The 22082-nt window shown below is 37.9% G+C and overlaps 2 protein-coding genes and 1 non-coding gene across 4 annotated transcripts in view; 2 read left to right on the forward strand and 1 right to left on the reverse strand.

Annotated features, from left to right (window-relative positions):
- The first annotated feature begins 1307 nt into the window (after positions 1–1307).
- On the forward strand, positions 1308–7446 carry LOC133525714 (deoxyribonuclease-2-alpha-like). Of its 2 annotated transcripts, none has more exons than XM_061862077.1 (5): positions 1308–1721; positions 2134–2287; positions 5507–5660; positions 6157–6610; positions 6906–7446. In XM_061862077.1, exons 1-5 carry the CDS (start codon positions 1606–1608, stop codon positions 7189–7191), a joined length of 1164 nt encoding a protein of 387 aa, XP_061718061.1. In that variant the 5' UTR covers positions 1308–1605; the 3' UTR covers positions 7192–7446. The 2 variants fall into 2 exon arrangements, with proteins under 2 accessions (XP_061718061.1, XP_061718063.1); XM_061862079.1 differs by having other exon boundaries at positions 5510–5660.
- LOC133525716 (uncharacterized) overlaps positions 7433–22082 on the reverse strand; it is a 73395-nt gene continuing 58745 nt past the window's right edge. The window contains exons 2-6 of the mRNA XM_061862082.1: positions 16388–16585; positions 12598–12823; positions 10238–10411; positions 9303–9522; positions 7433–8914 (exon numbers count right to left, since the gene is read on the reverse strand). Of these exons, the coding sequence (XP_061718066.1) occupies positions 8692–8914; positions 9303–9522; positions 10238–10411; positions 12598–12823; positions 16388–16558 (1014 nt within the window). The 5' untranslated portion in view covers positions 16559–16585 and the 3' untranslated portion in view covers positions 7433–8691. The remainder of the gene's footprint in view (positions 8915–9302; positions 9523–10237; positions 10412–12597; positions 12824–16387; positions 16586–22082) is intronic.
- Trnag-ccc (transfer RNA glycine (anticodon CCC)) lies at positions 11077–11147 on the forward strand. Its single transcript has one exon. It is a non-coding gene; the product is annotated as a tRNA-Gly (tRNA).

Below are 22082 nucleotides of genomic sequence, written 5' to 3' on the forward strand. Positions count from 1 at the left end.
TTTTTTTTTTACTGTGTGTCTTTGTCTTTTTACCTTTTTATTCATCTTGCGACATTTACACGGTGTAACATGAGGAAACCGAAAGATTTTAAAAGAATATTCCTGATCACATTTAGAGACTAAAATGACAAATATTTTTTTCACGTCAGCAGCTGGAACAAGGGTAATTTGCTGCTTAAAAACAGTGAGCAAAATCGCATTTTGCTCACTGAGTGAGACAAAATAACATTCAAGTGACCTTCATATTCGAATGTCATTTCAACGTGCGGGGCCTAATACAAGTTCGAAGTATTTGGATTCTATTGTCTTTGTCCCTTTCACGTCATTAGCAAAAAGAAAGAGACAAAAAAGTGCATACGTAATTCAACGATATATTGACTGTTTACAATAGACCCCCAAAATAAGTCAGACCGCATCGTTCCAAAACACCCTACGAGTCTTTATTCGTAATAATTAATTAATGAACTAAAATTTAAAATTTAATAAAAATACCATATTTTACGTATTTTATTATACAATCAAAACAATATACTTATACAAATTTACGCAATTGTTACGCAGTAAATAATTCTACTTAACGGCTTTTAACGATCTCTACTATAGTTGACAAATATAGTAGTATCCGCAATTCGGACCGTAACTTACAAAGTTTTTTTTAACAAAAAAAGTTCTCGATTAAACTGTCAATTGATGTTCGTTAATTCATTATTTTCGTATCATTTTATTGAAATTTCTTTCGTTTTGTTTTATTGCGGTAATTAAAGTTAATTGTTAGAATACCTTCAGAAAACATGAGTGAAATAGTGATGGAGACGGATTAGATTTTTTCAGGTTGTATTTTTGATGGCTGACTGACGTGAAAAATTTTGTGTACTACACGAGATCAAAGTTATTTACATCTCGTGCGCTTTTGAGTCCCTTACCACGCTCAAGATTCTAAATTAGATCTTTCTATAGAATCTTTCGCTTGCACGGGACTCAAAACAAGCACTCGAAGAAATATCAAACTTTGCTCTCTTGTTGTACAAATAACTATTTCTGGATTTCGCCTAGTTCCAGAGTTAATACCCATTAAAAAAATAAATAAAAAAATGCCTTTTTGATGGCGATGATGCCATTATGGGGCGTTATCTAAATATCCTTCTTGAAAGATGTCAAAAAGTAACAAGTAACCTTTGCCAGTTTTCGACATCTAAAAAAATAGGTTTTACAAAAAAAATTGTAAAAATTCATTTTCAGTGCCAGTTTTAGGTACCATAGCAATGACTTTTAATGTAAGTACAAATACATTCAAAAATTTGAAAAAGAAACAAAATAGAAGTGCGTGGTTAAAATCTTTCGGGTTTTTCGTGTTACACCGTGTAACATAGAGTCAAATACCTAATTTACGTTATCGAAATACCTAAAATCCGAACTTGGTACTGGATCCACAACTGGATCACTGCCAGCCGTTGCAACGACAAAACCAAGTATAGCGCGATCATTCAAATGCTTTCCGATAAGTTTTTATTGCTTGTGATTCAGGTTATTGTTTTATTCCTCCATAAAGCAGAAATTTAAATATGCTCATGTTTCTGGACTATACGTAAAATTGCATTTTGCACGATGAATTTTATATTTATTTGTTTCTTCGGAAGTTTATTGGAGTGCTACGAAGGATATACGATTATGAACGGTTACATGGGTCAACATTGTCGCGATGGAGACAAGCCCGTAGCATGGTAAGAAATAAATTAAGTGATAAATACTTAATTACAACGAAAGCAGACAACCCATTTTGTACAAATTCCATAAAAGCAGTGTCGATTATTTTTGTTGCGACTGCAATAATGAAAACACATTCATACTTAGGTTTTATACAAAAAAATACTCCTTTTATTTTTCGGAATTTTCACTTATTCATCCTATAGTGTCAATCAAACCATCGTATAGAAATTGAAAACGCAGTGGATTACAAGAGCAATCTTTAATGGCTAGTTCACTGAAATTTGATGCTTAGTTGCATTAGTCTAGGCAAGTGATCATTGCGTAATAATGACCCTTTCCGATCTTTTATTTAAGATCGTCCAAGTGTTTGACATTCAAGTAAGATTGAATGTGTTATCGAGACAATAGCTTTCGTGTATTTACTAGGTGGTACATATACAAGCCTCCAGCCGGCGTGGTCCATCCAAGCGGACAGAACTTCAGCTTCTTAACGCCTGACACCGAGGGCCGTTGGATACAGGCGCTTCACGGCATCACTGAAGCCGATATGCTGAGTAAAACTTTGATGCCCGACTACAAGGTAAAATAGCTGGAAATTATAGCTTATTCCCACTACTAGCCATCAAGTTGTTACCAGTAGTAACTAAATGAGTATATCTCGTTATTATTGTAATTACACAAACCCATTCTGTTAGATGTGTACCTACTATTTAAATAGTGTTATGTTTTATCTCTTTAAATTAAAGAACGTAAAACCACCCAAATATATTTGTGTGAAAATCCGGCCCTGTTTTTTACCTGCTCTTCGAGAAACATAATATTGCTTCCTTGGCGCTAGCTAGCCGTGCGTTCGCATTACCAGTGCAAGCGAGGTCTTCGAATACGTATCTTTGTTTCGGATCGCAGTGTCACAAGTTAAGCTGGTTTGAGAGCGTTTAGTCGCCTACCTTAGACGCACCAATAGAGATCAGACAGCTATTCTGATAGAATTCTGTATTAGTTCATAATGAATCTTATTCCGTGCTCAATAGAGTAGTAATTCAATAAACGCTACCTATGCGGCCTGCCCATTTTTTCATAGTGGCACGCGCCTTTGCGGTTTTTAAACAATAGATAAGACGATAATCCGTAGAAGCTCACGGAGACAAATAGAAACTCGTATGCTAAAACAACTGATTTCTTTTTTATCATAGGTAATTAATTTTAAAATATATTGTCGCCCTACCAATGGTTTAGTCCAAAGAGTAAGTGTAATAAATTAATAATATGTTCTTTTTTTTTTAATTTAAAGAACCTCCAAAGTAACAGCCACACCTCTTAAACCTCATTCCAAAGTAACAAGTCACTAACAACCATAAAAAACTAAAGACTTATGCGCAATATCAGTCCATCACTTTACTTACTTGTTCAGCGTCCGCATAGCCAGGTGAAGTTGTGATAAGCATTCTGATTTGCCTTTTGTCTTGAATTCAAACCGTTTGGGTAATTTAGTTACATACAAGTGGATGGATCTTGCTGGAAAAAACACGTGATTATTAAGCTGTCAAGTTGTCATTGTCAAATTGTTAAATTCTCCACCAAAGCTATGGCACAAGTTGTTGTTTAACCGCTCAACACTACTATTCAATATACTCTATGAAGTGGAATCTTGAGCGTTGCGAGGGTTTCAAGGCACGAGGGTTAAAGAAACTTTGCCGCCGAAAACACAAAAACGCGAGGAAATACTAACTATGAAATACCGAAAAAAACATACCAAATCAAATCCAAATAAATGTAATAATAAATGTACCTACCATTCAAAATCATCATTTAAAAGTCACTTCTACCTGCCAACATAAGGAAATAACTCTAAATTTACATTTGATTACTTTGCCCCATATGTGGATAAAATGCAACTTTCTCATTCGTTTTTGAACTATCAAGAGGGCCTTTACCAGTTGAGGTGGTGGAAAAAAATATACTTACTTGGCAAGAGGCCTGATGGGCTGTCCTTGGTTCCTTGGAGCCTGGGACGGATGTTAGTGTAGGTAGCAACCTAGACACACGACCAGGGCTCGGACAAATCATGCGGATGACGCAAAAGTGACGTACGAGCCCCAATGCAGAAGAGTTCGTCAAGTCATAGATTATTAAGTATATGAATCTTATATCAACTCGTTTTATTTCTAGAAAGGCATTAGCAGCAAACGATTTCTACAATATTATACTCCATAAATACAACGTTGCTTTTACACGACTTCAAGATTTCAAAAGGAGGTGATCAAGTCGGTTGCATGTTTTTTTTTTAATATTTGTTACTCCATAACTCCGTCAATTCTGAACCGATTTTGAATTTTTTTTGTTTTAATTTATATATATACAGATTGGTCCCGTTTTTGTCAAAACTCAGTTCTGATGATGGGATCCATGAGAAATCGAGGGAAGTCTTCAAATGTGAAAAGCATACATAAAGTGATTTTTGTATTTTCTTTAATAAATCAAGCATTTACATTTAAAAAAGTGACATTGGATGAAGTGGAACTGCTGACTTGAGTGAGAACTTCAACGACGCATAGTACACGTTTGGTGATTTGTCCTCTTCGCTGTGTTTGTTAAGCAAATTAGATTTTTAAGACAAATTTGTGTTGTTTGGCAATTTGTTCTCTTTGCATGCTTGTCAAGCAGTTAGGTTTTCAGGGCACATTTTTATATTTCTAACCTATTTAGTTTTTTTAGGGTTCCGTACCCAAAGGGTCAAACAGCTTAGGACCCTATTACTGAGACTCCGCTGTCAGTCCGTCCGTCCGTCTGTCACCAGGCTGTATCTCATGAACCGTGATAGTTAGCCAGTTGAAATTTCTACAGATTATGTATTTCTGTTGCCGCAATAACAACAAATACTAAAAACAGAATAAAATAAATATTTCTTTCCAATCTCGAGGTTCTCATCCAATCACAGAAGTTAAGCAACGTCGGGCGGGGTCAGTACTTGGATATTTTATTTCTATAGATAATGGTACGGAACCCTTTCTGTGCGAGTCCGACTCGCACTTGGCCGGTTTTTTACATAATTATCTGGTGCTTTATTTCATGCATGGTGTGAAATAATTTATTTTTCACCGCACCATCTGGTAAAGGCCCTCTTGATTGTTCAAAAACTAATGAGAAAGTTTCATTTTAGCCACATGTGGGGCAAAGTAATCAGATGCAAATTTTGAGTCGTTTCCTTATGTTAGCTGATAGAATTGACTTTTAAATGATGGCTTTGGATGAAATTTTTTAATTAAGTTCATTTGGATTTGATTTCTTTTTTTTTGGTATGTCATAGTTAGTATTTTCCTCGTGTTGGTTTGGTGAAAAATGTTGTGTTTCACTCGGAGGCAAAGTTTGTTTAACCCTCGTGCCTTGAAACCTCGTGCCTCGTATCAATATTAGCACGAGCGGTTAAACAACATCTTTGCCCCCTTGTAAAACAAATAACTATTAAATACAGTCATTGCGGGTGGTATCTACCAGTCAACCATAGGGCAAATCTGAAATGTGTCAAGGTGCAGTGACAAAAAAAAACATGTTACCTCCTTTTCTACATAATCAGTCGTAGGACGCTGTCTTTTTAATTTCATTGTATGAAATCCAAAATCAACAATAATCTTTCTTTCACCGGTCTCCCTCATTGAAGTCGGTTCTTTTTTCTTAAAAAATATTTTAGTTATTAACTTATCACAATTTATGTAACTTAACATAATTACTAGTGTTCTAGGGTCTATGATAATAGTGAGTTTAGAGAAGTATAATTATTATTAATGTTGTGTACGTATAGCAGCGTTCGTACATGGACCACGGCGGCAGAGCCCTGACCATATTCGAATCTCGTCACGGCGCGCCCGGGTCTTCGGCGCGTGGGGTAGTGATGGCAGATTCTGATGGCGGGTTGCTGCTGACGCATACCGTACCCGGGTTTCCGCAGAAATTCAGTAAGTTTATACAAACATAAAAAAAAACATAGCCGTAAGACCACAACAAACAGTCGTTCGTAGTCATCTTGCCCTCATCCAACGGAATTCTCCACCTCGTTCCTTCAGCCGGCAAATGTGATGACCATATAGCTATTCAAGTTTCCTCAGAAATCCAATATGTTCGCTCTCTTTAGTTGTGTTCAGGTAATAAAAGTGTCTACTACGAAATAGACGGAGCTAACGTACCGAAGTATACCTATATAAGTATACTTCGGTACTCAGTTCTGCCGGAAAATGGTGGACCAAAAACGTGTTCCAGCTTCTCATTCATCAAATCTGGACGTACCTACACCTAGGCACACAGATGCCTTCTTATTTCACTTCTATTGTTAAAAATGATATAACTTTCATATTATGGTATCGGTTTACTTAATCCCCTTCAATTCACTACATAGTAAAAGATAATGATTACGCACAATGCCTTTCATGTTTGAAAATCTTCTTTTCGTTGCAGGTTCACTACCGTTGTTCCCAATCGAGGAGCTGGAAAACGGGCACTTACTAGTTTGCGTCTCTCTGGATTTTGGCGCTCTGAACAAGGTTGCTCGAGCCATAAAAGAGGTCACACCCAACATCACATACTCATATATGCCCAAATCGCTGGCTCATCTACTACCAGAATGGGACTTCGACAGACCTTCCCCGACTCTTTCTCCCTTCAGGCTACGGCCATCAATATATTCTCTTATACGAGTGAATAGAACTAGTACAGGGGAAATCCCTCTGCCTTTAAAGCCCCCGTACTACGATAGCAACAGTGGTCCTGTAGAAATGGTATTGGTGGCTAGGCCACCGGGAGTGAAGAGTTGTATCTATTCTTCGTTTGCAGCGCGGCAACTAGTCATGCTGAATGTGTATGGACAATCGCGTAGCACATTTCTGACTACGACGTGCAGTCGAAGCTTTGGGTAAGGCTTTGCTATTTAAGCGAATATTACCTACTATGTGCGGAGAGCAATCGTTTTCGACCTAATTGAATAGGGGCGTGGCGCCACAACATCGCGCGGTGGCGCGGCGTCGTGGGCGCAGAGTAGGCGGTTAACCAACATCGTCATACAAGATTTCCACCGCACCGTCGCCGTGGGTTCTGCGCCTTAAGATAAAATCGTGAAAATTATCTAAAGACCTGAAACGTTAAGGTTACGTTTCGTTTTCGATATACTTTTAAACTTACAGCTTTAATCTTCAATGCACCTCTTTCAGCGTTCGCAACATTGACTCAATCTGCTTTAAATACGAAGGTGTCGATGGGCCCTCAGGCCCTATATACTACGTGCCGACCAACAGTAGCGACTCCACCTGGTTCGCCGTCAGCACGGCGGCACATTGGCAGCAAAGAGGCAAGGGCCTGGTGCAGTTCTGGGTGTGCACTACCCTAGTTGACAAGGAGGATGTTACGGGAGAAGGGGGCTTGTTGTTGTGTTTGCAGAATTACAATCTGTGGTTAGCATTTGATAATTTGAAGGTTACTGAGCCATCATGCGATTAGCGATAAAACTTTACTATCAGGCCTTATCATCATCTGTAGAAAGGTACCTACGAGTACGTACTCGTAGGTATAATTGTATACCTACCTATTTAGTTCGCCGTGGCATTTTTCTGTTATCAGAACGCAGTAGGTCTAGTAATGATAGATTTTTTAGAGTTTAAAAGTTGGTCTGGGCGATATATTGTCTATAATGTTACTGTGAGATGTAGGTTATCCCTATGTTTACGTTATAAAATAAAAGTTCTTTTAATAGAAGATTTTTTTAATATACAAACATTATTTACATTAACCATCAGTAGCAGCACTAACGATTAGACGGCATGATTGAGTACAATTCAGGACAAAAACTTTATAATTTACGAGACTAATGATTCCATAAATTCTCATATATTCAACACATTCATTTCACTGGATAACATAAAATAGTACTGCACTCATTCAAAACCCGAAGTATTCAAGCATAGCACAGTGAGCTCGAGCTATTTACAATTCACAATTTAAAGACGGCTTTTATATTATACACTAATGAGTTTCCATATTCTTGTTTCTTTTAAAAAGGTGCTTTTTCTTTTACCATAGCGCACATAGCAAAATGTTCGTGATGGAGTAGATAAGTACCTATTGTTGATTTATAAAAATGTTACTTGCCTAATATAAAAGCGGTCTAAGTGTTATTTACACCGTTCAGCAAGTGTTCGTGTATGACAGACTTTGTTCCGTCAGCATCGTAATAATTTGAAGGGACTGACCACTTCTCCGTACAGTCTACATGTAATCTGATTTCTAGTCGAAAAGTCAGTCCTTCCAGACGAAAATTTGGCACTTTACATCTCTATCCCGTGCCTTCGATGTGGGATAAGGAGGTCGATAAATAAAATTAAAAACTAACGAAAGACGAATAAATGAACGTAACATGACGCTATAGTTAAGTGAGTATATAAAACTGAAAACAGATACTTGGAGAACGTTTGATTTGGCACCTTCACCTCAATTTAATCAAGGGAAAACAGTTTTTTAAGTTAATTTTTGTCTTTAAGTTTATCAATACCAAACGGTTGTTAGGTATTTTTACGCGTCATTTTCTTCGTTATTCATTATGGAACATACCATTACAATTTAAGATTATAACAAATGTAAATATAATTGTTACATGAGATTAATGCTTATCATAAATAACTTTAATGTTAGTATCCCTTGTGTAAAACCTAACTTTACAACTGAAAATTAAGTAATGCCCATTACGGTGAGATTAAAACGAATCCTCATCATATTCTGACATTCCTTCATAATTTGGTCATGGTCAGACAGATCAATAAATTAAAGATCGTCTTTCTGGAAATAGACACTAAAACCACATTTTTGCACACCGCTTTTGGTACTTATATTTTCTGCATGGCATATGTCCTCTATCCCAAACGCAATGAATTTATTTATCTGTCTATGACATGCATGACTTAAAACCCCATTGGTATTGATAGACCAAGACTAACAGAAAGGGAACTAATGCGTGACTCTCAAAGACGGCATCCTAGTGAACCACGAGTCATGCTTCATCTTCAGGTAGTAGGTGTCTCTGGGCGCGGGGGTGGTGAGGGCCTCCTCGAGCAGTTTGAGGGCGCTGGTGGGGAGCACCTTGGCGCTGTACTCGGTGGCCTCGCCCGGCATGGTGACCGCGCAGGTGGTGCTGGACGAGCTCACGTCCGAGCTCGGTGTATCTGGCCGGCTGGAAAAAATGTATTACCTAATTATATATACCTAGTCTTTGTATGTTATAGCTCTTTGAAGACAGTTACTAAAACAAAGTAGGTACCTATTATATACATATGTACTAAAATAATAGAGACAGCCCAACACGTCTCAGTTAGGTAAGGAATATTTTATCCATATACCTGACCGGCTGACTCCGAACTGTCAACTCACATCACTTACCTAGCGAGTACCACAGTCTTGATTTTAGGTACCTACCAACTGTGCCGAGCGCACATACCACTTGTCTGTGTCCGAGTACTGTACAAGTGACACGTACATTCTCACACGTAGCGACCCTGCTATTGCTTTTTATTAGCAAGCAGGCATGAAAGTAAGGAATATTTTATGGATGTTATGGATACCTGGCCGGCTGGCTCGGAACAGTCAGCTGCGTCGGCGGCGAGTATATCTCGGCAGCAGACAAGTCCGGCGCGTGCAAGAGCACCACATGGAGCGCCTGGGCCTTCAGCGCAGGCCTGAGGGCGCGCGCGGCGCCCCACACGCCCCAGCGCGCCGCGGCCGCGGCCGCGCCGCATTCGTCGCCGCGCGACAGGCTCTCGCAATCCGTGTCTGATGTTAGGCCTGGAAGGAGACAAGTGAACAGTTAAAAAAAAGTTAAATGGATTAATACACAGCCTTATTTATAAAAAAAAATCTCCATCAAGGCTCTTTATAGGTTTGATACGAAAAACATAATTCATAAAAAGCCAATTATCTAACGCTAATCAGTCAATCAAGTCCTTCCAAAGTGCTTGGAAAGTTAAAGGACGTATTTTTTTTCCGATCAGTGATTAATTAGAATTTTTGAGCGCTAAGAATTAAGATGTTTTGGGTTTTGGTTTATTTGAGCATATTATATTAGACTCAACATATTATATTGTGAAAATTAAAAACATTTCGTTTTCATCCACATTTTAGGTAAATGAATTTCTTCAAATAACACAATCCATTTCAAACTTTCAATGCGTTTTATAAACGTAGGTAAGTCACAGTGGTCTTAAAATTTGTTTGATCTAGGAATTCTATGATATCAGAGTGGAAATGAGATAAAAGTAATACTACTTAATGACAGTCCGGTAACAATAAAGAAGAAAATAATATTAAATAGAAGCCACAATGTCCATTCTACAGAGTATTGGACTATGACCAACTGAAGATGTAGAACATGCATAAGCCCCGTATGCGGGTGGTTGATCGCCGCATCAGCGAGTAGTAGCGCGAATGTTCGTGCGCGCGCGCGCGCAACTCGCGCAGTCACCGAGCACATTCGCTCATAGCAGCCCTCCACTCCACTTACCAATGTAGAATAAGCGGCCAGCGTGCGGGTGGTCGACCGCCGCAGCAGCGAGCAGCGGCGCGAATGTTCGTGCAACGCGCAGCGCCCCGAGCACGTTCGTTCGCAGCGCGCTCTCCCAGCACGAGGCCCCTCCGCGCCCGCTGCTGCCCGCGGTGTTGATCACTGCCCATATTCCTGAAATAAACATCACATAATAAAATATTTTATGTTTAAAAAATAAAGCATGTATTTGCATTTATTCTGTATGAAATAGTTTTGCAGACATCAATAAGAAATAAGAATAACACACACACATCCATACATCACACATCACATCTGCAGTATCTATCTCTAGTCTATTGTTACAAAATTAATCATAGGGTAAATTATCCTATCGTCGGCCCTCTGTCCTAATAAATTGGCCAGGTCTGGGAAAGGTATTTATTATTTAACTGATAATGTTTAACTGACACTAAACTAAATAAAAGTAAAGAATTAATATTAAATAACTCAATTATACTTTTAGTTTTAGCTTGCGCGCCATCTATACGTAAGCTAATTATCTTGTTAGCCGACTGGAACGCTCGCTATGTAGCGGTAGGTTGCCGCGCAACTTCCATACCGGTTCATGCTGTCAATCATTTATCGCAGTACTATGTCAACAGATGGCGTCACATGTTCGTGTCCATATGAATGTAACTTAGTAAGTAATGTACTTTTTTCAATATTTTGATCTATTTATTTATAAAATTATATCTAAAACAGTATTTAAATGTTCCAATTATTTTATTTTACAAAAATTTATTTATGGTTTTGTACCTGATTTTAAACTGAACCTAATTTTCGTCTTTGACAAATGAGCACTGCTGGTGTAGTGGTATCATGCAAGATTCCCATTCTTGCGACCCGGGTTCGATTCCCGGGCAGTGCACTTCTTTTGATTGTATTTTTTTGTGTTTTATTAAAATATAGTATATGGTGATACATTACCTGTTATGTAATATAAACTTGTAATAATTACAAATTTCTCATAAATATGTAATATGGCGTAGTGACTGCATGGATTTTGGAAGTTTCCTTAGAAATTGTAGATACGAGTAAATTACCAGAGCATCGAACTGGATAATTCAGTAACTTAAACCGCAGGTAACCGTGCGTTAGTTTTTCGTAACTTAACGCGGTGTTGCGCCATTTACGTTATGTGTTATGTATTAAACTACCTACCTTACCTACCTAATTGCGTCTTATTTCGGAGTCTAACTAGATATTTTAACTAGCTTTTGTTCAGATATGGCAAAACATTTGTTAAATACGAATCTTGATAGGTACTCTTAGTCATAAAGTTATTTTAAATTCTAGGCGGAGTAAGACTATATAACATCAACAGTGTGAGGGACCTTTTTGGTATTCGCTTACTCTATGATAGATACGACGTTACAAGCATGTTATAATGTCAGTGTCAAAAACGTAGCGAAAATAAGAGCATGTATAATTTTCCAGTGATCGTGATGCTGATTAAAACAGTGTTTTGGGATCCAGATAAACGAACAGTTCCTCGTGAGTGTGCATAGTTGAGTGTTGGGCTGTAATGTTAAATTTAGGGCCCCTGCGGTGGTTGCGGTGCAGGTGCACCTAATTAGGTACACCACTAAGTTAGTAAGTATTTTTAAACATTAGGCCTTTGTCTGCTTTTGAATCTATTACAGTTTTTTTTAAGTGTACACTTCTTTAGGCGCGTTGGGCATTTTTTAAGATGAAAAAAAAACATTGAATTCGCGACAGCGTTACTGTAACCGATAACTTTGTATATACGTATGAACTTATACAAATACACACGTAATTGTTCAAGTTTTCCCATTTGTCAGCACTTCCAGAGTGCCGGTGTTTTTTGGATGTTTAACAGCTTGATCCTCACTTTGGCTACTATGAAAACTGCCGGACATGTCAATGGGACATACGAAAGCTTTTTCAAAAGATGATACAATTCCCACAAAATGGACAGACGACCTTATTAAGGTCGCCGGAAGACGCTGGATGTGGGTCGCTTCCAACTGGTACATGTGGAGCTCCAAGGGGGAGGCCTATGACTTATGGCTGAGATGATGATGATGATGACGATGATACAATTCGCTCACGCTTTGCGCTTCGTTGATCTATAGATAATTAAATAACTCACTACGTTTTTCCGCAGGTTAATTTTTGCCATGTCAAGAGGCTGGTAAGTGCTTTAACATTTTTCAATCGCTATCATTCAACTCGCCAGTCGTTAGGCGCGTTGGAGGCTGATCCTCAGTGGTTGAGGCTGCGTGAGTTTGTAGCCAGGACCCCGCTAACCTGCCTGGCTCCGATTCATTCTCCTGAATACTATGATCAGTTCTTACCATGTTCACCGGCCGGTAAATGCTGCGCTGTAGCTCTCGCCGCTTCCTCTAACAAATCTTCCCTGGCGACATCCAACTCTACAGTCGCTAAGCGCGGTGGCGGTTGGTCCTCAGGAGTTGAGGCCGCATGAGCTTGCAACCAGGATTCTGCTAGCCTGGCTCCAAGGCCTCCTTGCCGGCAGCCTGCGATCACGCGCCAGCCGCGGCCGCTGAGGTAAGTTGCGATCTGGAATAATATTGACAATGAGTTCCTTATTGAATAGAGTCAATAGCGGGATACACTGAATGATCTTGATATTATTAGTCCGATTCAAATATGAATCACGAAACACCAACATGATTATGCAAACATTAAAGTTTTAAAACGCACTGATTCGACAAAACTAAAGGGTTTTTAGATACCTATAACATGGAAAATTAATAAAATTAGATAACTGCGGAACGTAGGTAAGTAACATATAGTTAAATGTATGAGTTTAATGGTAAATTATATTCATAGGTAAGTATATATTATATTATAATAAAAAAAATCACTTTAATGATAAAATGTTACCTACACAGTATGACTTTTATCTTAACGAAAACTATGTTAGTACTGCACGATATCGTACACCTAGCTAAAAAGTAACTTTAGTTAGCATGTTGCACCCATTGCCATGGAGTGTTCTCCCAAATGGCTAAGCATGCATAAAACAAACACAAAGTAGGAGACTTTGTAAACCTAATACAGGCGACTTAGTCGCTACACAGAGGTTAACAATACCTTCTACGACAATATTTTACTAAAACACTTTATACTAGGTACTACAGCACTTGAACGGGCGTTACTGCAGCCTTGTAAATGTTACGAGCCTAATTTTAGCACCTTTGTAGCACCTCGACATCGTTATGATGCACTAAGAAAAATAAAATTTAAAAACTGTTAATTTCTACATATTTTGTATTTTGATTTGAATCCCGGGCCACCCTAACACAATAGGGATATAGTTTAGCACCATTTGCATTGCATCGTAGCGCAAGTCGCTTAGGGTACATAGTAATAATTTTATTATATGGTAAACAAAATATTATGAGGAAGTTGTAGAAAGCCTGAGCCCTGAAGATTGACAGAGTCTTAGTTTTGGAAATCAACTCCAAAATGTAGACAGATCTAATCCCACGTGGGTAAAGCCGCGGGGCACGGCTAGTACGGCTGTTTAGCTTACGTTGGCAGCATAGTTGGAGACGCTCTTTTTATCAATTTGATGAACCAAATTTACGGAGGTCTTTGCTATTTACTGGTCTCTGATAATCCCGTAACAACGGTCGCCTTACAATTTCCTGCTCATTTCCTTAATTGAAATCCTTGCATAGCTACACGTAAGGTTTCAGCGGCCACTTACCTAGGCTAAGTAGCATAATTAACGCCGCCTAGTTGAATACTCATTTAGTAAAGTAAAAGGTAATTAAATTTCTATTTCTGTCAGCAACTAGTGGACAAATTACGAAGCTTACTATGAATGTATCTATCAACTGGACAAAACACATATCAAGAGTAAAACCAAAACTATCTACTTTCCTTTTTGCCCTGAGCATTATAAAGTCAAACACTCATACTGAGTCCGCCTTGTCCGCATATCACTCTTACGCTCAAGCTTGGTTACGTTACGGTATAATGTTATGGGGTCATAGCAGTGACGCTCATGATCTCCTTATAGCCCAAAAAAATGAGTCCGCATACTAACTAATATACAACAAACCGACAGTTGCAAGAAACATTTCACTAACCTACAACATAAAATTATTTGAATATAAAAGTGCACGTCGAAATAATAAGCTCTCACCCCCAGAACCAATTTTCAGAAGTAGGCCCTTATTTCAGGGCCATCCAGATTTACAATAAACTGCCCAACAAAATTAGAAACATAGAAAAATTTAAGTCATTCGTATCAAATTTAAAAATATTTTTAATGGAGAAGGCATACTTTTCCGTCCAAGAGTTCATGGAAGATAACTTTTTTTGTAACTACTAATGATATTCCCTTAGCAAACCCCTTCTCTGCTCTACCCCTGCGAGTATCCCCAGTGGGATTCAAGGAACCGCGCCGGGTGTGGTCTGCTCTTAACCGCTTAAGAACAGGAGTTGGCAACTGCGGCCACCACTGGTTCAAATGGGGCTGGAGCTCCTCTCCTGCCTGTAACTGCGGGCACCCAGACCAGACCATCAACCACATCACTCTGGAGTGCCCCCTTACTAGATACACAGGCCATGTAGATGATTTTAAGATCCTATCAGAAGAAGCGGTCGCGTACCTAGGAAGGGCGAAATTCTAATTATAAGTTTATCTATGTACTTAATCCAGTGACATACATATGCCATACGATAAATAAATAATTGTATATTATATATATTGCATATATTATATATCCTTAATTAACGCCTTGTGTACTTAAATATTAAGTTAGGTACGACTATTTAATTCTTAGTATTTAGAAATAAATTTAGACAATGTTGTTTATATTTAATTAAGAACATTACATGTTATATATATATATACTAGTCCTACTGTTCAGAAACTACCTAGATGTAAAATTATTTGCAATGCCCTAACAGGGTGCCATGTGTTTTCACACTCTTTAATGTAACAACTATTATGTACCATGGTTTCGCAATAAAGATTTCTATTCTATTCTAAAATGTTTGGCCAGCTTTTCAAACATTTATTTAAACCTAATAATCAAGGAGCTTATAAAAAGACTGGAGATTGTAGGTATGTAATGTTGGGGTTATTATATTCATACCATGTTTTTATGTCTCTGCAAGGCAATTCTATTTAAATTGGTTATGTATATATACTATAAAGTCTATAAAGTACATTGAAAATAGCTAAGTATAAAGCAACTTTCAAGAGAGTCATCTTGAAGGAACGGACAAAGGATACCTATATAATATAGAAATCATGTTTTCGTTCTTCAAGCTTGTGCTTTACGCCCCTGATGTACTCATACTTAATTTACAACTTACTAAGTTAGTTATATTATGTCTATGACACTCAACTTTTCATGCAACGAGCATTACTAGCAACAAAGCATTTGTCATTAAACTGAACAAACTAGCGGTTAATAACGATCTCAGTTCGCAAACAGTGTGTCGGCAAAACTTGGAGATTAACCTTGCGAGGGAATAGGTACTATAAGGTGGCATCGAGTTAGTAGGTCCATTATTTCTTTATATGTATATTCAGTCTGTAACCCTGCTCAGCTGAGTGTAGGCCTCTTCTTTACAACAACTACTCGGTCCAACCTCATCCGTAGTAGTTGAATTTATCGATCGTGATATGACATGATACAGCATATTATGCCACTTTCTGACATCGAGCGTTAGTTAGACTGCATAGCTACCACAACTAGGTGCGAAGGTACCTAGATTAGACAACTTTTTTTGAAACGTATGAAGATCCGTTTACCTACTCTCTGGCAGGGGAAAAACGATCTACCTGTATTCTCCAAGGGCAATATGGTAACAAGTAATCTTGAATTTGCAAGTTTTCAAGCAACTCCATGGTTACTGCCTCCGTTTAGCTTGCTTATTGGTCTTAGCAATCTTCTAGTCGCGTAAGGTCATATTAAAGCCAGCCAAAGATGATCACAGTACCATGTGAGCGACAATGACTACTTGCAAGCCCAGCGCGGTATCGACAAGCATTGGCGCTGTCCGCGGGCAGCATTTTGTCCACACGGTCCTTCTTCAGGTAAAGCAGCTGGCCAGCCTGCTGCAGCCGCACAGACAAGTTAGCGTCAAGCGACTCACCTGCAAGCCCAGTGCGGTGTCGACACTCGTGACTAGCACAGTCTTGGCGCTGTCCGCGGGCAGGACCTCGCCCACGCGGACCTTCCGCAGCAGGTACAAAAGCAGGGCGCCCACGATCGAGCACAGCGCCGCCAACTGCAGCCCCAACGATAACCATGTCAGCGTGTCCATCGCTCACAGGGACATTATTCGTGTTACCTGTAACAAACTAAATGAAATTAAGAGTTAATCCCCTAAAGATGAAAGACGATATTAAAAATAAAAAATCTCAGTTGTTACCACTGGTAATAACCGGGTGGTTACTAGTGGGAAAAACCCCGAAATGTCTTGAATGTTGCTAAGTTCACACCTAAAAAGAGCATTTAGGGTAACGGCGGCTATTAACGCGGGTATCAAAATCGACGTCTAACACCGCGGTGTTTACAAATACGCATTTTGCAAGCAAACAGATCTATTCTCTAAGAAATAAAGCATACACAAAACAAGCTCATTCATTGGTCTATCGTGCCCATTAGTGTGCATTTGTGTGAGTGTAACAAAAAACTCGCAATTCGTCAGTTTGTGCGACGGCGGCGCAAGAACCGGTTGTTCCATACAGACGCGTGACACCACAGGTACGTGCACTCCAATCTTACTTAGTGTTTTACGTAATCGTTATGGCAAATAAACTAGTGCAATGCATTTTAAGAGGTTGTGTATTGGTTTCTACACGATTTTGAATTACTTTTAACTTAGTTTTTGACCGGAAAATACGTTTAAAATTGAAAATAAAATACAGCGGTAATAGGCGCCAATTACTTCTGTGGTAAGTAATTCCGTGGTATGCCACGGTAATAGAAAATGTGGTAGTTTTGTTATTTACTCTTTAGTTTTGGTACAAATTATCAATTTTATAATTTCTTTTATTTATTCCAATCTTGATCTATTCACGCTATTAAAGAGCTATTTCCGTGGTATGGAAAGTATTCAACTAACCCTTAATTTTTAACAAAAACTTCAGCACCGATTTCCTTGTTTCTATAGGAACCCTTAATCTGTCAACTTTTTTTTATTTTGAGTTAAAACCTAAAATTTACTTGCCAGTTATGTGATTTTGTCTTTACAAGAAGCTTGTAATATACGTGTTTGATTTGATTTGAAAAAAACATCTGTGTTTTATTCTTTTTATGGGTCGGAATTAGGTTTAATTAAACTCCAAATTAAGCCTATTACCGATGGTATGATCATATTACCCTCGGTAATAGAATATATAGAAATCTATTACCGACCCAGAGAAATATCGAATGGGTCGGTAATAGGCTCTTAAAGAGTTATCTATTACCGAGTGACTATTTGGTATTGTATTGAAATATCGCATTTAGGGTACCGCAAGTACAGATTTCGTTGATAAAATTTAGACTTCAGTTATCATTATCAGATTTAAATTCTTCTGTTTTCTGATTCAGTTATTACTCTGACAGACAAGGAATGGTACCCAACTGCCGGACAATTCCGATTAGATTTTTTTTTTAATATAATTTTATTTAATACAGTAGTCCAAAATCACAGACATGATTTTTTTTAGCTATAAGAATCAGCAATAAGAAAAGTACTGTGATTTGTTAGTTATAAACGGGTAAATTATAACACATAATATGTGAGAGACTTTATTTAACTTAATTACCTTATCAAAAATATTAGAATTAAAAAATTTCATGTTTTTATATATAGTCGAAATTTTATTAGGTGGACGTTTACCATTTCACTGTGGTAAACTTTCACTCAGGTGGTAAACGTCCAGCTTATAAAATTTCGACTATAATTTACGCTGTGCCTTATGAGAAAATGTTACTTACTTGTTTTTTTTGTGCAGCTAATTATGTCAGTAAGACAAACTCTTATCAATCTTTATAGCATTTAAAAATTACTTTATTTAATAACAGGCAGGCCTATTTGTCATATACGTCCTTAGTAAAACTTTACTAACAATAATTTTTGTTGTTTTACATGTAAAAGATTCAACTTATAACTTGTTATACAGGTACTCGTGGGTACTTGGTAAGTTAACTATTTAATAGTACTTATTTGATTGTGCCAAAGTGTAATTATAATCTCTTCGAATATATCTCTTATTTTTAAACATACTCCTATAGTTTTATTTTTTTATTTTTGTGTCATTATTAAACTTAATGACACAAAAATAATATACAGAACCCACGTCGTTATTATTGTTTTAACCCTCGGTATTAGGTTTCGAATTTTGAGTTTGGTTTCTGTTAACGAGTGCAGAAAAATCATGTCAATTGCACCCTCGGTAATGAAAGCTCAATTCGCGATAATAGAATCACAGCCTGTCCCTTGCCACGGTAATAGAAGATTTGGTCATTTTGGCTTCAAAAAATATTTTAATACATATAATAACCCAAAATGAATCCAAAAACGTGTGGAACGGAAAGTTCATTAAATGCTCTGATGAAAAAAAAATATTCCTGGCTGTTAGACAGCATTGATACCCTTAATTTTTGGATCTCTTTTGAAAAGTTCCTTAACTACCACGGTAATAGGTGCCTTTACCCTACTAGGTATTGGAGTGGGAATATGTAAGACCCTAACATTGGTGCTTACATTTTCGAAGTTAGTAAGGGGCATAAAACGTGTATAAATTATATAATATTGTCGTTGATACATGCAATTTTTTGTATTAAAAATTTAATAATTTTTTGAGACATTTTATGTTTTTACTCTCTCCTGTATTTGGTCTGTCTGAAGCACTTACTGGGTTTTGATATGGGACAGCCGAACAGTACTATTGAACTGTACTTTATTTTGAGCGCAAAGTGATTATATATATATATTTAACACTTGTTGAAGGAAGTCATGGACAATATCGGATTATTTTTGCATCTACAGGGGGAAATTGTTATGTTAATTGTTATGTTGTGATATACAGGATGTTTATTTATCCACCCACATATTCACTCTCAGCGTATGGTCAAACAACAATTTCATCCTGTACAAAATATACATTTCATAAGCCAGTTCCTCCGCGCAAAAATATTACGAGAATTTCATTTTCTGTTGGAAAACAAACAAAACAGACGAACCTCCAGTTTTTACGAGGGTATAATTATCACATTTATTCGTTTAATTGTACGTGTGTGGGAACCTCCTGCACAACGTCTAACATGTTAATGATTTTTACTAACTAGTTATTATTATAAGATTATGAGCTGCCTGATGTTGAACGGGGACGCCATCAACAACTCCAGGAAATTCTTGGGGTATCAGATGTGTATCTAATCCTTTATATGCGTGGTGTAGCGCGTGTCTAATAGACAACTTAAGAACACCAATGCTAACATTGTTACAGATCGAGATTCAAAGAAAGTGATGGTGTTATTATGGCTATATAACACCCTGTGGTGTTTATTTAGTCACCTGCAATAATTTACGGGGTGAATATATAGGTCATACTGAGCAACTTTTACTATGGGACCAACCCCGAAATCGCAAAATTCAATTTACTCTCCCATACAAAATATCAAGGTCAGATAGCCAAAATCTATGAAACAGACAATTTATTTCCCGGTTTCGGGGTTGGTCCCATAGTAAAAATTGCAATAAATACCCTGTATATTCTAACGATACGGGTACCTTCTGTATACCTGCTAGCAAAATTCCTTCAGGCTTATGTCCTTCTTTAAATACAATAGGCAATGTATAAGTGTTCTCCAAGCAAGGTCATTCAGCCAAATTCTATAGTTTTGTATTAATATCAAAACCATTAGGCATATGATGGACGTTATTAGCAAATGACTGTCACTAAACTTTTTACACCGCTAGATGTCAGACGCTTGTCATTATTCATCACTACGACCAATATTCAGACAATTCTCAATCTTTTTTACGCTGTATCTACACCTTATCATTCGTGGATTGTCTTTTGGCGCCTCCCTTAGTGTCGATGCGTACAGTTTGTAAACCTGCGATCTATTAATTCTAAACGATCGAACGGTCTGTTTGCATAAGAAATGGCACGGATGCAGTTTAGTAAACAATAATTACAATGGAACTGAAATCCGTTGTTGTTGTATTGTCTCGGACGGCGTTCTCAAAACCTGGCGGTGTCTTGTCTCATGTTATGGTCTACTATGCGAATAGTTCGAAAACTACTAAGGGGGCATTCCAGAAAAGTTTCGTGTATGCGACGCTCTTTTTTTTAAACTTCTAATAAAGCTAAGAAGCCGATATTGGCATGATAAATATTAAATATCTACAGATTTATTTTTTTAACAAGCAGATACAACTGCGAGCGATATTTCAAATTTTAATATTCTCTCTCTTCTTCCTCGCGTTGTCCCGGCATTTTGCCACGGCTCAAGGGAGCCTGGGGTCCGCTTGACAACTAATCCCAAGATGTGGCGTAGGCACTAGTTTTTACGAAAGCGACTGCCATCTGACCTTCCAACCCAGAGGATAAACTAGGCCTTGTTGGGATTAGTCCGGTTTCCTCACGATGTTTTCCTTCACCGAAAAGCGACTGGTAAATATCAAATGATATTTCGTACATAAATTCCGAAAAACTCATTGGTACGAGCCGGGGTTTGAACCCGCGACCTCCGGATTGCAAGTCGCACGCTCTTACCGCTAGGCCACCAGCGCTTCTATATTTCAAATTTTAATATTAAAGGAAAAAATTTAAAAAGTTACGCTTCTGTTAGGATTTGAAAACCCTCAACCTCCGCAATCCATGCGTTTGCTCTTAACCAATCGAGCTACGGAAGCCAGAGCCTCGCAAATCTTTCCATTCCTTCCCTTATGTATACACGCCGAGGCTTCAGTAACTCAATTGGTTAAGAGCAAACGCACGGATTGCTGAGGGCTTGCGGGTTCAGGTCCTGCCGGAAGCGTAATTTTTCCATTTTTTTTCAAGTAACTAAAATCCAAGTTTACTACTAATTAAAAAAATATGTATGTAATTCAGGCGCGGATACAAGATTTGGCTTAGGGGGGGGGGGGGGGCCATTTTGAGAAAATCATATATTTTTGCACAGAAAATAAGGTAAAAAAAAATGTTACTCAATTTAGTAATGTGAGAGCCAGGGTTTTAGGGGGGGGCCATTGCCCCTATGGCCCCCCCCTTGTATCCGCGCCTGATGTAATTATAGGTTGAATATTACACTTTTCTCCGCTTTGATGGTAGCCACTTAAACCATTTTTTACCCTCCGATGTAGAGTCGTTGGTTATTTGAGAAAATCTTTGTTGATGTTGTGCAACCTCGAAAAATAGAGCGGTTTTCTTTTTGGCATATAATATTTCTTTTATCGACGAAAATTCAGAACAAATAAACACTCTAATAACCCTGCTTATGAAGCCGATGATCGTGGGTTCGAATCCCGGTAAGAGCATTTGTTTTTGTGAAGAACAGATATTTGTTCCTGAGCTATGGGTGTTTACTTCATATTTTTAAGTATTTGTATAATATACAGTGTGCATTTTTGATATAACCGCAAACTTAAACTAGACGTAGGCTTTGGTGCTATAAAAATAAATAAATAAATATTATAGGACATTATTACAAACTGACTGAAGTCCCACAGTAAGGCTGGTGTTGTGGGTACTTAGACAACGTATGTCCTATAATATTAATGTATTACTTATTATCTATAGCATTGCGTATTAACCAACTATTTTACGAGTATCATTAAAGGCCGT

This window comes from Cydia pomonella, chromosome 15, assembly GCF_033807575.1.
Source record: "Cydia pomonella isolate Wapato2018A chromosome 15, ilCydPomo1, whole genome shotgun sequence".
Classification (NCBI taxonomy): domain Eukaryota; kingdom Metazoa; phylum Arthropoda; class Insecta; order Lepidoptera; family Tortricidae; genus Cydia; species Cydia pomonella.

Bases quoted from the DNA above. Each gene is read 5' to 3' on its own strand.
- LOC133525714 (XM_061862077.1), top strand. From the start codon at position 1,606: ATGAATTTTATATTTATTTGTTTCTTCGGAAGTTTATTGGAGTGCTAC. The intron at 1,722-2,133 runs GTAAGAAATAAA...TGTATTTACTAG, and splicing joins GGAGACAAGCCCGTAGCATG to GTGGTACATATACAAGCCTC. The intron at 2,288-5,506 runs GTAAAATAGCTG...GTGTACGTATAG, and splicing joins CTTTGATGCCCGACTACAAG to CAGCGTTCGTACATGGACCA.